This window comes from Muscardinus avellanarius (genome assembly GCF_963383645.1).
Source record: "Muscardinus avellanarius genome assembly, chromosome: 3".
In the NCBI taxonomy this organism is placed as follows: domain Eukaryota; kingdom Metazoa; phylum Chordata; class Mammalia; order Rodentia; family Gliridae; genus Muscardinus; species Muscardinus avellanarius.
Genome location: NC_137788.1, coordinates 149,317,361 through 149,331,468, shown reverse-complemented (window position 1 = coordinate 149,331,468; position 14,108 = coordinate 149,317,361). Strand labels below are relative to the sequence as shown.

General features: G+C 42.8%; 1 protein-coding gene across 6 annotated transcripts in view; it reads right to left on the bottom strand.

The window, feature by feature from the left end:
- The window catches only part of NTRK3 (neurotrophic receptor tyrosine kinase 3), a gene marked incomplete at both ends in the record, with an annotated part of 365,601 nt that overhangs the window by 96,966 nt on the left and 254,527 nt on the right, over positions 1-14,108 (bottom strand). For 2 of the 6 annotated variants that reach the window (XM_080692448.1, XM_080692449.1), the window contains 2 exons: positions 1,848-1,966; positions 3,573-3,707. The exons of 3 other annotated variants lie outside the window; for them this stretch is intronic. In XM_080692448.1, the coding sequence (XP_080548574.1) occupies positions 1,848-1,966; positions 3,573-3,707 (254 nt within the window). Of the gene's footprint in view, positions 1-1,847; positions 1,967-3,572; positions 3,708-14,108 lie in introns of those variants that run through there. One more of the 6 variants, XM_080692450.1, reaches the window with a different exon arrangement.

The window sequence follows — 14,108 nt, the reverse complement described above, 5'->3', positions numbered from 1 at the left end:
CTGGGAGGCTGGAAATGAGGTAATGGTTTACAACAATTGAAAAACACCACCCTCAAGCTTACTCCTTAAAGCCACACTCGGAGGAGCCCTGGACCCCAGGAGTCAACAGGGCGTGAGGGGGGACAGCCTGACATGGTGGAATGCAAGAGATGAGGGGAGCCGGAAGGGGCTACAAAAACCCATGCCTGGGACCCCAGGTGATGCTCTGGAAACCTGGTGCCCAGGAGGCCACCACAGATACTAGGCAAGAACTTGGAAAGTTTCATGTTTTAAACTTCCACAGAGGCATCTGTGGAATCAGGCTGGGAATCTGCCATATGAGCCACCATCAACAGGAGCCAGGGAATAAAACCCTTAAGTCTGACTCCTAATCCCAGGTGAATTTGCCATCAACTATTCTCAAATGTTGTGCGACACCATGTCCAAACTTATTGGGTTGTAAAAACCACCATTTGGACCCAAGAACTCCCCATGGAGAGCTCCCTGTTCCCGCTTGTCACCGGCAGGGGACAATCTCCATACAATGGGGACCCCAGGGGTGTAGACAGAGCTGGGCCAAGACAGAAGTCCACTCAACTAACCTATCAGCAAAGGACTGCTGAGGGTCTCAGGCCCTACAATGAGCCTTTCCTGTCCAACAAGGGAAAGTTATCCCCTTCCTTCTCCCCAGGGGATCAAGGTGAAAATGGGGGGAGCAAACCCCCTCTTTGGGAGAGGGTGGCTCTGGAGGAGTAAGGCATGAGTAAAAGCAAGCAAAATAAACACACAGATTGACCAGAGGACAGGGGACACTTCCGTCGGTGCCATGAGAGGGGCTGGAGGAGGCCAATTTTTACTTCTCTTCCCCTTCGGTTCATCTTGACCTTGAAATGATGACTCCATTGGACTCCAAAAGTTCTCTGAGTCAAGAATAAGCGGAAGTAGGGGAAGAGAGCCAATCCCAGGATCAGGGACTAGCAGGAAGGGCCTCGTTCCCTTGTCCCCTTGGTCCCTTGCGTTCCCAGTAGGCCGGCCAATTCACGGGCTCCAAGACCTCCTGCAGCCAAAGCTTGCCAGAACTGCAGCTCTAGGGGCCAAGGAGGAGCCTGGAGAAACTCTCTTTCCAAGGAATTCTCTAATAATCACACTCACTGTGAGCCATTCCAGAGAGAAGAGGAAGAAGGGGCAAAGATGTTCAAAAAAAAAAAGGTATGATTTTTTCCACCAAAAAAATAACAATAATAATAATACAAAAAGACTGGTTTCCATTCTTCCCTCTGAGACCTACGCTGGTGCCAGCACTCCACCTGGCTCCCTCTCCTCTCACCGCGCCGTCTCCGCCTCTGCTTAGCTGCTCTCTCTCTGAGTCTTCCCCGCTGCAGGATGCAGGGCCATGAGGTCACTAAGAGGGCAGCATGGTGTCCTAGGAAGAGCCAGGGAGACCCCGCTGCTGCACAGGAAAGGGAGGCCAGAGCTCGGCTGGACTTCATCAGGTTTCTCGCGGTGGTAGGGTTTGTTTTTGAAAAGCAAGAGAATAGCTAGTGTGTTTCAAAGATGGCTCCTGGTGCACCGATTTTTAATTGTCTTTATTGGCTCTAAAGATGGTGGCCAGAGCTGCCTCGTAGGCCGGAAAACAAAGGAGTATAGTGATGCTGGAGGAAGGGGCAGCCCTCCCAGTGGCGGTCGGGGAAATGCCCATCTTGGCGGTGTTTAAGGGTGCAGGGGCACCGGCGGCTCATGCAGTTTCTACTTAGCATCCCCGGATCCAAAGAGAACACCTAGAGCTTCCAACCTCTCAGAGGGCCCCGCCTACCAAGGTGATATCAAAACAAGGAGGCTTAAAAGAAGTTTTGTTTTGTTTGTTTTTTTTAAAAGCCATGACGTCCTTTGCTGAAATAAACATTGACATCCTCAACATAGAGGCCATGGTTAAGAGGCTTGGAATGTCCGGGAAGGCTTATTGGATTCAACATAATTTCTCTGAAACCTATAAAAAAAAAACAAAAAGAAAAAAACAGAAAAACAGAAAAAAAGCAAACTAAAGTAAAAACCAAAACCCCCAAAGAAGATCAAAACTAGGAGGGGAAACGGAGAGGGAGCTCGAAAGGGAAAAAAAAACTCGAGATATGGATACAGACATATATTGAAAATAGCCAAATGAATTGTCAGCATAAGGGAAGGATAGGGGGTTTAGCTTAAAGCCAAGCCTGGTCAGAGAAACTGGAAACATTCCATTTCGCTGAGACCTCCACTGAACTGAGGAAGGAAAGTGAATTTAAGATTCGGGGGCTTGGCCTTGGACTGTCGTGGAAAAGGAGAAGCAAACTCCCACTAGGGAGTCTTGGTCTATAATCATATATAACAGTCCCAATTCTGGGAGTAGGAGCCCTTGACTACTAATTGATGAGGAGGTGGGATAAGGGGTGTGCACCCGGGGGTTACTGGAGGAGATGCGAGGAAAAGCTAGGCTTTTCCAGAGCTTGAATTCCCTGGGGTACCAGAGGGGCATTTGTGATTCTAGGAACTAAAACTTCATAGACCATCTCTCTGACCATACCAGGAGGTGGAGACACTGTCCTTCCTAGTCCATGAGCCTTTTCTCATTGATCTTTTAGCCTAGTTTCATAAAAGGTTTAGAAAGTGATGGCTGAGATTTCAGCCTTTGCATAATTCCAGTAGAGATGTCCTGAAGGAGCAAAACTTGGGGGCTACTTAGTCACTTAGGGGCCACCTCAGCAAGGAAGACTTCCACGACAGCCCGTTTCTCTATGTTTACACAGTCAGGGGCTGATTATAATGTCCAGAGATGTGGGTATTGCTAATCAAATCTCCAGAAAGAAGGTGCTCTTTCAACTCCCAATTTAAGAAATATCTGCAAAGATATGCATGCTTGACTGTGTGTGTGTGCGTGCATACATGTGCATACACACAGATACGTCAACACAGCAGGCCTATATTTCCATGAAAGGTAGGTGCAGTCATGCCGAGGGGTGTGATGGGCCACTGAGTATTGGGGATATATAGTAGGGAGAGATTGAAACAGAATTCATTTGCACTTAGACTTTCTATTTCTCCTGCCCAGGGTGTATTATGATTAAAGCAGAGCTGTCATTTTGGGTGTTGGATTTTCTTCCTCTGCAGGGTATGGGGTCAGATTTGTGAAGATAGAGGAGACCTTTTTTGCCTCTGACATCATATTTAGAGGGACACTCCATGTCAAAATGAGACTTTTCTGAGATAGCTTCTCTGTGCTGACCCCAGACAAGAGCTCGCTGAGATCCAAGGGGGAAGGGAAGGAAGGTCATGGGTCTGGGCATCCTGCCAAGAAGGTTTATGACACTACTGTTTCTCTCCAGGCTGTGATGTCTCTCCTCCTTTTTTCACACCAGTCACATAAGCCCTGTGAAGTTTCTTCCTCTGGAAGAGACACTTCTGACCTAAGGGGCTTGAGTAGTGATCCCACACTTGACACCTATTCATACCCTAGTCCTCTGAGACAGGTGGAGGTTAGATGAACCTTTGGGTCTTAAGAATCGGAGTTCGTAGGGGAGGGGTCTTTACTGCACACAAAGATGTCAAAGGAGGTAACTCACCATGTGACCTTGGGTAAGACACATCCCCACTCTGGACCTCGGGCTCCTCATATATATAGTGAGTTGATGGGACTAGATGATCTCTATTGTCCTTCAAGTTTAATATCCCATGATTGTCTATGTTTGAAAAGACCCCTGGCAGAAGAGGTAGACATGGGGAGTTAATGGTCAGTATTGAGCCCCAAGTGCAAAAACACAGGGAAGGATTCGTCTTTAAATGCCAAATGCCAGAAACAGAAATCCAGGTGTTCCCAGCTCCTGTACTCACACCATTTTGCCTGTGGGAGCACCTACTTCATTTTATGCCTAAAATGTAGATTAATTGTACTCTAAGTATTGCAGTGGCATTGTAGAAGTGGTCCCAGTTGGAGTGAGGGAAGAAGGCCTTGACATCACCATAAACTCTGCAAAACTTCTTCCTAATGTGTGTTTCCCCCATCCCCCTTCTTGGACCAGAGCATCTCAAAATTGTGCCCATCACTGTCATTCTGGGTTCCATTCTTGGGCCTGAAAAGAAGATTTTTATGAATTGGGAGGTGCTGCCGCTGGACTCAAGACCCTCTTTCTGGCTTCTTATCTCCCATCGAAGAAATTCAGCTAATTTCCAAGAGGAAAGCAATGTGACAGGGGGTGGTAATGAGATGGAAGACGAGGAGGAGGAGGAAGAGGAGGAGGAGGAGGAGGAGGAGGAGGAGGAGGAGGAGGAGGAGGAGGAGGAGGAGGAGGGAAAGAAGGCTCCTGAAAAATCTCTCTTGTCTTTGCCAGGCATAAACTTTTAGAACAACAAAAACAACTTTTTCAATGGAGACTCAGACTACAACCCCAATAAAGAGATACCATTCCCACTTCTGAGGATGAACTTTCCTTTGGAGACTTTGAGCATCCTTGAGCCCTGTAAGGCTCCAATGCTGTATCCATGAGAGGCCAGGGCCAAGCCTGCCTGAGTCTCTGCCAAGGTCCCTGAAGCTGCCTTCATGAACATGAGCCTTTTCCCATATGAACTGGGATCTGAAGTTTGTTTTCTCTGGAACTCTTTCCCAGGTGGGATCCTTTCCAAGATTCTAAAAGCTGAAGCCTGATAGCATAAGAGGCAGTGCTCCAAAATCCTCCATCCCTCCCCCTCCCTCAGAACAACCTCAGAGCAGGAAGAAAAAGGCATTTACAGGATAAGGGAGGGCAGAGGAGACCAGGACCACAGCAGATTATCAGGAAAGGGGTAGCTGGTTGGAGGGAAGGCTGAAGAGAGGCGCATACACCTCCAAAGAAAGCCATGTCCACCTGTGGCCCATGGGCTTTCACATTTAAGGTTTTCCTCTATCTGTCAACAGCTTTCCCCAAAGGCAGCCACACAAAGGCATTTGTAGGCCTTCTGGAATGCAGAATAGAGCCTGATCTTTGGGGACCCTCTAAGCATACATTTCCTGAGAAGGAAGCCAGAGACTCTAGGATCGTTTTAGAAAAGGGAGGAGAGTTTTAAGGAAGAGACTAGGAGAAATGGGGCACTGAGCACCCATAGGATTAGATGTGAGGTTTTGGAGCCGATCCCACTGAGCCAAGAAAAGGTCAAACATTCACAGGCAAGTCCTCTGTATTCACTGTAGCCAGAAGAGATCAGTTCCTACAGCTCTACAATGCAAATCTACCTGGCACTTCCAATCTCTGTTTTTATGACCATTGTCCAGCTCCTAGTCCTCTTTGCCTCACTGAGGCTTCAGCCCTGCTCTCTGACTGTGGTAATCTACAGCTACCAACTTCCCAACACCTACCCAGTGAGGAGATTTTCTCTGTGTCCTCTGTCTGTACTCTCTTCATCTACCTCTGGATGCTCAAAGATCTTTCCTCCAGCTCTGCTTCTCTCCTTTGTTATCTACATGGTAATTTTATTACTTGACTTCATAAAGGGGATTAGGTGATGGCCTTGATAAAAAGGCTTCATACCCAATGAATCTACTGGATTATGTTCAAACACTCCCTCTTGAAATGTATTTGTCACCTGAAAGTTGCTATGTCATAGTAAGGCTGAGCACTTACATAGCACTGGCCATGACAAAAACACTGTATACTCCAGAAGGGGCTGAAATACACAGGCATCCTGGTGCTGAGGTCCTGCACAGCTTATTAATAGAGAACCTGAAGCACACAGCAAGGTGCTATTCTCACTACGGTCTCCCCACCTCTCCCCAAGAGGAAAGAGGAGAGGTGTCCTCAAACCATGCTGCTGAAAGACATAGAATGAAGAAGGGGACCCCATGCAATGTCTAGATGTGACAATCCCACCCTCAGACATGTCATCCATCACTTGGAATCCAAGGATTCCACTAGCTAGTGACAAAGCCAGGCCCTGCCTTTGCTAATTTACTAGCCTCCAAATCCTACAAGATCTAGAGTATTAACTCTATCTTTCCAGTGGGAAAACAGAACATCAATCAAAAAAAAAAAATCCCCAAGGTTATTTTGTGGCAGAATCTGAATTTGAATGAAGCTCTTCATTACTCTGGCATCCTTATAATGAACTACTTTATAATGTGGCCCTATTCATTGAAATCAAAACCAAGGAAGAGGTGGTAGAAAGGAGGTCAAAGAAATAAATGGTGGGGTGGCAAAGACATTCCCCAGGGCAGGCTGGGCTTGAAGCCAGGCCCCTTCAACAGGCCCGAGTCGAGGAGCTAGGATTTCCCTTGCTAGGCAGCCAAGCATACCTGCCTTGCCTCCCGCCTCCTCCAGCAGAGTCTCAGGCTACCTCTTTCCCTGGATTCCTTTCTCCACACTCTGGTCCTTGACACCCACTACCCTCACAATCACTCTCCACATGGATTGTGACTTTCCAAGTAAGGAATCCCAACCTCTGGCCAGATACTGACTCTATTTCTATATTACTTTTGTGACTTCAGCTGGGAAGGATGGAAACTTTGTGAACAAGAGGGAGTAATGAGTCTAGAGAGAAGGCCAATCATTCAATCATTCAGAATGTGGTCACACTTGTAGAAGGCACGGAATGTCTGAGAACAGCCCTGAGAAGCCAAGCATGGCACCCAAAGGACTGACTCTGTCTGTCTGTCTGTCTGTCTGCCTGCCTGTCTCTCTCATCCTTTCCTAGTCTGCTGTGTGAACAAGGATGGACAGAAAGAAAAGTTCTCTCATGGATACTTGCCTCTTGTCAATTCCTTCCTGAGTGATGGCCCCTCCAAAGTCAGGGGAAGGTTTGGGGAAGGTCCCCAAGGGGTCCTGGGACTGCTGGGATATGGTTTTGGTTGCTTTGTTCTAAGCCTTTGTGCCTGGTGTGGCTATTGCTTGTTGAAATCTAAATTCCTTCTTGTCATGCATAAGATCCAATAAAAGATGGATTTGAACTGGCTCATGTAGGTGGGTCGCAAATACTCAGGCTTGCTGGCTATGAAATAGGTTGCTCAGACATATATTATCTTCCCTTTTGTCATTCTGAAGTTCTAAACCTAATCCATGGGCCATATATGTCACTAGAGTGTGTGTGTGTGTGTGTGTGTGTGTGTGTGTGTGTGTGTACCTTTACCCTATACCCCCAGATCTTTTAATTTTTTTTTATTTCAAACTAGGGTCTCGCTAAGTTGCTGAGGGTGATTTTGAACCTGAGATCCTCCTGTCTCAGCCCAGATACTGCAATTATAGACATGTGCCACCATATCAGACTGCTTTTGATTTTCTTTCTTTCTTTCTTCCTTCCTTCCTTCCTTCCTTCCTTCCTTCCTTCCTTCCTTTCTTTCTCTTTCTTGCTTGCTTGCTTGCTTTCTTTCTCTTTTTACTTCAAAAGGCTTTCTCTTTTCTAAAATTTTGTTACCTAGATGCCAACATTTAAGACTTGAAAAATGTTACATCTGAAATATTCCCATTTCTAGCTTTTCTTGAAAATCCAAGAATTCTGCCAAAGCTGAGACAACATTTTTTTTTTACACAGTAATAGTGGGCTAGAGCAGAATGGTTGCCACTCAATTTAGGAGAAGTGTATGATCTCCAGTTTGCCCTATTCCCCACCATTCCCTACTATCCTCTGTCCCTTTACTTATTTACACTGTCCACATGGTTTTTCTTTGTATTTGAGCCAGGAACTTCACAATAAGTGTGAGGTTTGGGCTGTGCCTTAAAGACCAGGGAATGTCATCTGAGCCAGGCTTGCTGACTGCCTCTGTAATACCAAACTTAGGCTCCCTCTGGTCATGGTTAACAATTAAAAAGAAGAGGCTAGAAGCCCACAGTACAGGAACAAGCCTATCTTAGAAAGGAGAGTGTCTGAATACCAGCCAGCAGCATTTTTTAATATAGCTGTTATATTTTGCGCACATGATCTGACTCTGAGTGTTCCTACATCCCTATAATAACCAACATGTTAACAGAGGATTCTATAGGATATGGAAAGGAACCTGAAACTGACGTATCCCTGATGAATATTTCATGGCCAGAGTGTTGAAATGAGATCTTCTACTTCAGCACGGGGCACCTCTTCCTATAATGCTGCCTCAATATTGCTGGGAAAATGAATGATGAGATTGCCCAGGGCACTGGCCAGCACAGCCAAGTCTGATTCCAGCTACGTGGAGATGCTCAGAGGGAGCTGAGGCTGGATGTAAGCTAGACATGAGTGAGCTCATGGAATCATGCCCACAGGAAGTCAAAGTGGGAGGGCATCCAAACCTGAGTGAAAGAAAAGATTACAGGACACTGAGATTCTCACACAAAGGCAAAAGTTGATTCCTGAAAGGATCCAGAAGGCTCTCACAGTTCATCCCTGATTAGCCCTTCATGAATCTCACTCAAAACAGAGAGGGTATAAAGGGGACACAGCCCTTGACATCACTAAGACTATCCCAACAGCAAGCTGATCTTGGCTTAAAGGAGAGAAATGTTAGTCCCAGAGAAAGTGAAATTTCTTCCAGTCCACAAAACGGATGAAATGGCCTCTCAGAATCTAAATATACCATAAGCCACGGAGAAATATTAATCTATTGCAAAACCTTTACCACATTCAAGATTCACTATGTAAGGGACAACTTACAATATATTCACTCAGCGTCTTTTTTTCTTGCTCCAGCCAGAGGAGAGAGACCCTATGGTATTAATAATCCATCTTTGTTCTTTTCCTTATACTTCAAAATATCTTTTATGTTCAGCATGCTTTTCTCCCCTTTCTTGATTCTATTGACTCAAGAGTTTAAAATATCAAGAAAGTATAGAGAATAGCAAAACTCTGTGCCCACCATCAAGCATTAATAGTTTATAATATTTTTCTATCATCTTTTAAAATGTTTGCAGAAAGAACACATCACAGTAATGGTGGAGAACTCACGCCTTTCCACCCCCTGTTTCTCCTCTCTCCTCTCACCAGAAGTAACCTCTGCTCTGAAATCAATTATCACTTCTAGGCATCATATAGTACTCTTGCTACATACACATATATCCATCACCAAATCACAATATTGTTGCTATTGTTTAAGTTTTACAAGGGGGATGTTTTCTAGATTTATCCATGTTGATGCATGTAGCTCTTATTAATTTTATTTTGTTTTATTCTAGGGATTGAACCAGGGGCATGCTCCCTCTGAGCTACACCCCCAAGGCTTTTCTACTTTTCTTATTTTGAAAAAGGGTCCCACTAAGCTGGCTGAGGTCTGGGCTCAAACCTATGATCCTCCTGTCTCAACCTCCCAAGTACTAGAACTACAGACCTGCATGGTTGTGCCTACACCTGGTTTATTCATTCATTTTAAATGATGGAATCTATTGTGTGAATATACTACAAATTATTTTCCTATCCTACCAACTGATATTTGTTTCTATTTTTCATTACTCCAAAAATATTGCAATAAATATTATACAAGTCTCTTTGTACACATGTGGGAGAGTTCTTCTGAGCAGTAGTTGGCAAACTTTTCCTATATAGAGACAGAGAGATATTTTGGGCTTTGTAAACGACAGTCTCTGTTGCTACTACCAAATTCTGCCAGTGTCATCTGAAAGCAGCCATAGACCACAAATAAACCAATGAGCATGTTCCAGTAAAACTTCATTTATAAAAAGCAGGAGTCAGGTTGGTCCTTGGCCCATGGGGCCATAGTTGGTTGATCTCTATTCTGGACCCCCACCCCGTACTTAAAATACAGGCATGTGGACCAGCAGTGTAGCAACAGCAGAGAACTTGGAAGAAATGAAGAAGCTCACCTACCACTATGTCAACATCTGCTTCTTAACAAGCACAAACATGTTTGAGGAGAATGTCTTCAGAGGAGAGTCCTCTCATTTAGAATACATAAATCCTTAACTTCACTCTACTTCTGAATGTCTCCCCAATGTGAGAAAACCAACTCTGATTTCTGTAATTACTAAATGGATGAAATTCTTATCCTGTATTCCCATATCTGGTATTATTAAACAGTTTTCCTTCCAAACTGATGAGTGGTAGATATTATTTCCTCATTTTAACATTCATTTTCCTGATTGCTCCTGAGGTTCACAATCATCTCAACTGGGGTTTCCTGTTTTGTGAGCTGTCTATTTATACCCTTTCCTCTGTGTGTGTGTGTGTGTGTGTGTGTGTGTGTGTGTGTGTGTGTGTGTAATGTTGCTCTTTTCTTTTTTATTTGTGGAAGTTTGTTATTTATTCTACCTACAAATTTCCTGCTGGATACGTGCATTGGAATTCGTTCTCTCATTCTGTCTGTCTTCTAACTGGTATATGGTAAACATTCAGATTTAAATTAATGTACTAATGTAATGAAGTGTATTAATCATTCCCTTTATGTTATTTATAGTCTGTATTTTAAGAAATATTTTCCTCTTCAAAGTCGTGTGTGTGTGTGTGTGTGTGTGTGTGTGTGTGTGTGTATAAACTCAGGGGAGTTCTACCTCTGAGCTATATGTCCAGCCCTATTTTCTTTTTTGGGGGGCGGAGCACTAGGGATTGAACTCAGGGCATTCTATCTCTGAGATATACTCCCAGCTCTATTTTATTTTTTATTTTGAAATAGGATCTCACTAAGTTTCTAAGTCTTGCTAAATTACTGAGGCTATCCTTAATCCCCCATCTCAGCCTCCCAAGTACTATAATTACAGATGTGTAACACCACGCCCAGCTAGCATTTTATTTTTTATTTGGAAACAGGTCTCATTAAGTAGCTAAGAGCCTCCCTAAGTGGCTGAGGCTGTCTTTGAACCTATGATCATCCTGTTTCAGTCTCCCAAGTCCTGGGTTTACAAGCATTTGCCCTGCTTCTTTTTTTTCTTTTAAAAGTACTAGATTTCTGTAAATCTTTCTCCTGGAAGAATTCCAAGTAATTTACATAGAGACTCCTCATTCAAGAAAGGACACTTAATTCCTCCTCTTTCAAGTGTGCAGCTCCTGGCTTATGGCCAAAAGTTTCTGAAAAGGGGACAGTCTAATATTGCCCCACAGAAACCTGGCAAAAACTCTCTTGGTCAGATGACCAAGGCTAACATCATGGCTAAAAGTCATGGGATAAACAATACTCTTGATATGATGTGATAAAAAGGGCACTTTATCTCCTTAGTAGTCCCCCTCCCCAAAACCCCTGACCCCAACTGACAAGCTTACCTTAGTAGACATTCTCCATAAGACCTGAGCAGTAGGTCTTATGAGAGTTAAGGTAATCAAGGACAAGGAAAGTCAGAGCAACTCACAGACCAGAGGCCGAGGACACAGGATCAGTAAATGCAACGTGGTATCCCAGATCACAGAAAGGACATCTGGGGGGAGCTCATGATACCATGACACAACGTTGATGTTAGTTAATAGTAGTATTGGTGGGGGTGTGCCTCAGTGGTAAAGGCTTGCCCAGAAAATAGGAAGCTTTGGGTCCAATCTCCAGCAACACACACACACACACACACACACACACACACACACACACACACAAGCAATGTACCAGCCCTGGTTTCTTAGTTATATGGAAAACATCATGGTGATGCAGGATGACCACAACAGCAGAAGCTGGATGAGGGATACGGAGGTGTTCTCTATACTGCTGCTGTAAGTTTTCTGCATGTCTAAAACTATTTTATTATTTATTTATTTATTTATTTATTATTTTTTGTGTGTGGTACAGGGGTTCCTGGAAACCCTTCTACCTCCGGGTTACACTCCCAGACCTATTTTATATTTTTATTTGGAAACAGGGTCTCTTAAGCCAGCAAGGCTGGCTTCAATTCTGTGCAAACCTCCTGTCTCTGTCTCGCAAGTGCGGGGATTACAAGCGTGCGCCACCACGCCCGGCTAAAACTATTTTTAAATAAGTCAGAAACTTAAGACAAAAAGCTCTATTTTTAAATTTCATACAGCTTTTATGATTTATTTTGTGACTGGTAATAATATCATTTTGTTTTTCCTACTGTGGTTTTATTGAACAGGTTCTCTCTTTCATACTGACTGGCAGTAACATACACAAAAAATACACGGATCCCCACACATCTATCTGCCCATATAAATATAGGTATACACATATACTTTTTTCTTTCTTTTTTCTTTTTTCTTTTTTCTTTTTTTGGTGGCACTGGGTTCCTGGAAACCCTTCTATCTACAGGCTACACTCCCAGACCTAGTTTATATTTTATTTATTTGGAAACAGGGTCTCTTAAGACAGTGCAGCTGGCTTCGAACCTGCACGATCCACCTGTCTCTGCCTCCCAAGCGTGGGATTACAAGCGTGTGCCACCACACCCAGCATCACATATACTTTCTGAGTGCTTAAAAAATATATTATGCCTTCAATCCATTTGTCTCCTCTTGTTTAGTTTTTGTAAACTTATAAGTCTCTTTGTCTTAGATTCAAATTCCTTCAATCTTTCTTTTAAGAAAAAATATCTTGGCTACTTTTGGTCTTTAGTTCTTTCATATAAATTACAGAATAAGCTTATCAAGCAAGAACCTTCAAAAACCCTGCTGATATTTTTAATGGAATTGTATTCAGCTTATAGACTTCAGGGAGAATAAACATCTTTATTGGTTCTTCCCATTCCATTATGAATAGGGTATATGCTCCATTTATCCATTTTTTTCTATAAGATCTTATATGTCCTTTGATAGATTTATAGTTTGTAAACTCATATGTTTAGTCTTATTTCATTTTTGCTATGATAAATAGGACTAATTTTAAGCTAAATTCTCTAATTGTGTTTAGGACAATATTTTGTTACTGATTTTGATTTGGTGATTTTGCTAAACTCCCCAACTAGTTCTATAATGGCTGCTTTATGAATACCATCTGATGTTCTATGTAGGATAACCAAAGCCTTTATCATGAGGACCAGCATCTCTATCTTTATCTCTATAATTCATATGTGTGTATATATGTATTCTTCTGTCTTATTACATTGGCTAGAATCACCAGAAACTGTTGAATAAAAATCTTAATAGCAAGCATCCTTTTTAGATTTTTTTTGTGTTTCATAATTTGGAATTATAATTCATTTTGAGCAGAAAATTATTGTTCTGATTTTCTTTTTTCTTTTTCATTCCTGCTCACTCATATTGTCAAATGTATTGTTGTTGTTATTATTGTTGTTATATTTGCCTTCATCTACCCTCTTGTAACTTTAATTCTGAACCAAATCCTACCATATTGGCTTCAAGCCAGCATCACACAGTGATACTGGAGATACAGTACAATTGTCTTCAGTTAGTTTAGGAGCTTAACAAGATTCCTGGTCTCAAAAGCTGAATCTTTATCCCTACCCCATACTTCCATGTTCATAGATTCCTATGCACTATACTTTCATTATTTTCTTAGACTCTTTTCTTCAGAGTATGGGAGCTTGCTCCCAGTCCATAACTTCAAACAAGGAATCTAATTCTAGTCCTCTGACATTTTGGGGCACATATAGTTCTGCAGGTTCTTCCAGAGTTAAATCTCTGCTCTTACTTTTTGCCTCTGGACTTGGAACTCGGCTTGAGAATGAATGTAACTGTTCACTCTCTTTTATTTCTGTACTACTTCTGCCCCACAAGGTTATTTATCTTATTTTGGGGCCTGGGTAAGTCTTCCTGTATTTTCTGTTATTATTACTTTTGGAACAGAAAGGGTACACTAAAGTATGAACTTACTATATCATCTTGACCAAAGCCCAGTTATTTTTCTTTCTTGCTTTGTATATTAGAGAAAAATGTATAACTCTTGGTTACAAATTTAACCTTTTAACTGGTGCTTTCAATCCTATTTCCAACTTTATTCTTCCATTATTTCCTATTTCTTGGGCATTTTCTATCTCTCCTGTACTACTCCTCTTTGTACAGAAATCTATATATCTCCATCTTTTGGTATGCCAACACTATTAGTCTCTCCTTACAAATGGTGTGGTAATGTCCTCCAGTTTACCTTGTCATTCAATTTCATCCCGTTTCCTTAGCTCGTTTAGGGATCAACATTTACCCTGAATCAATTCCAAACTTAGTCTCTCGTGTCACAAATTATCGTGCCTACCTTCCCATAGTCAAAATTCTATTCCCTCAACAGAAAGCAACTTCTTGACGATCACCAATGGTTATCCCATGACTAG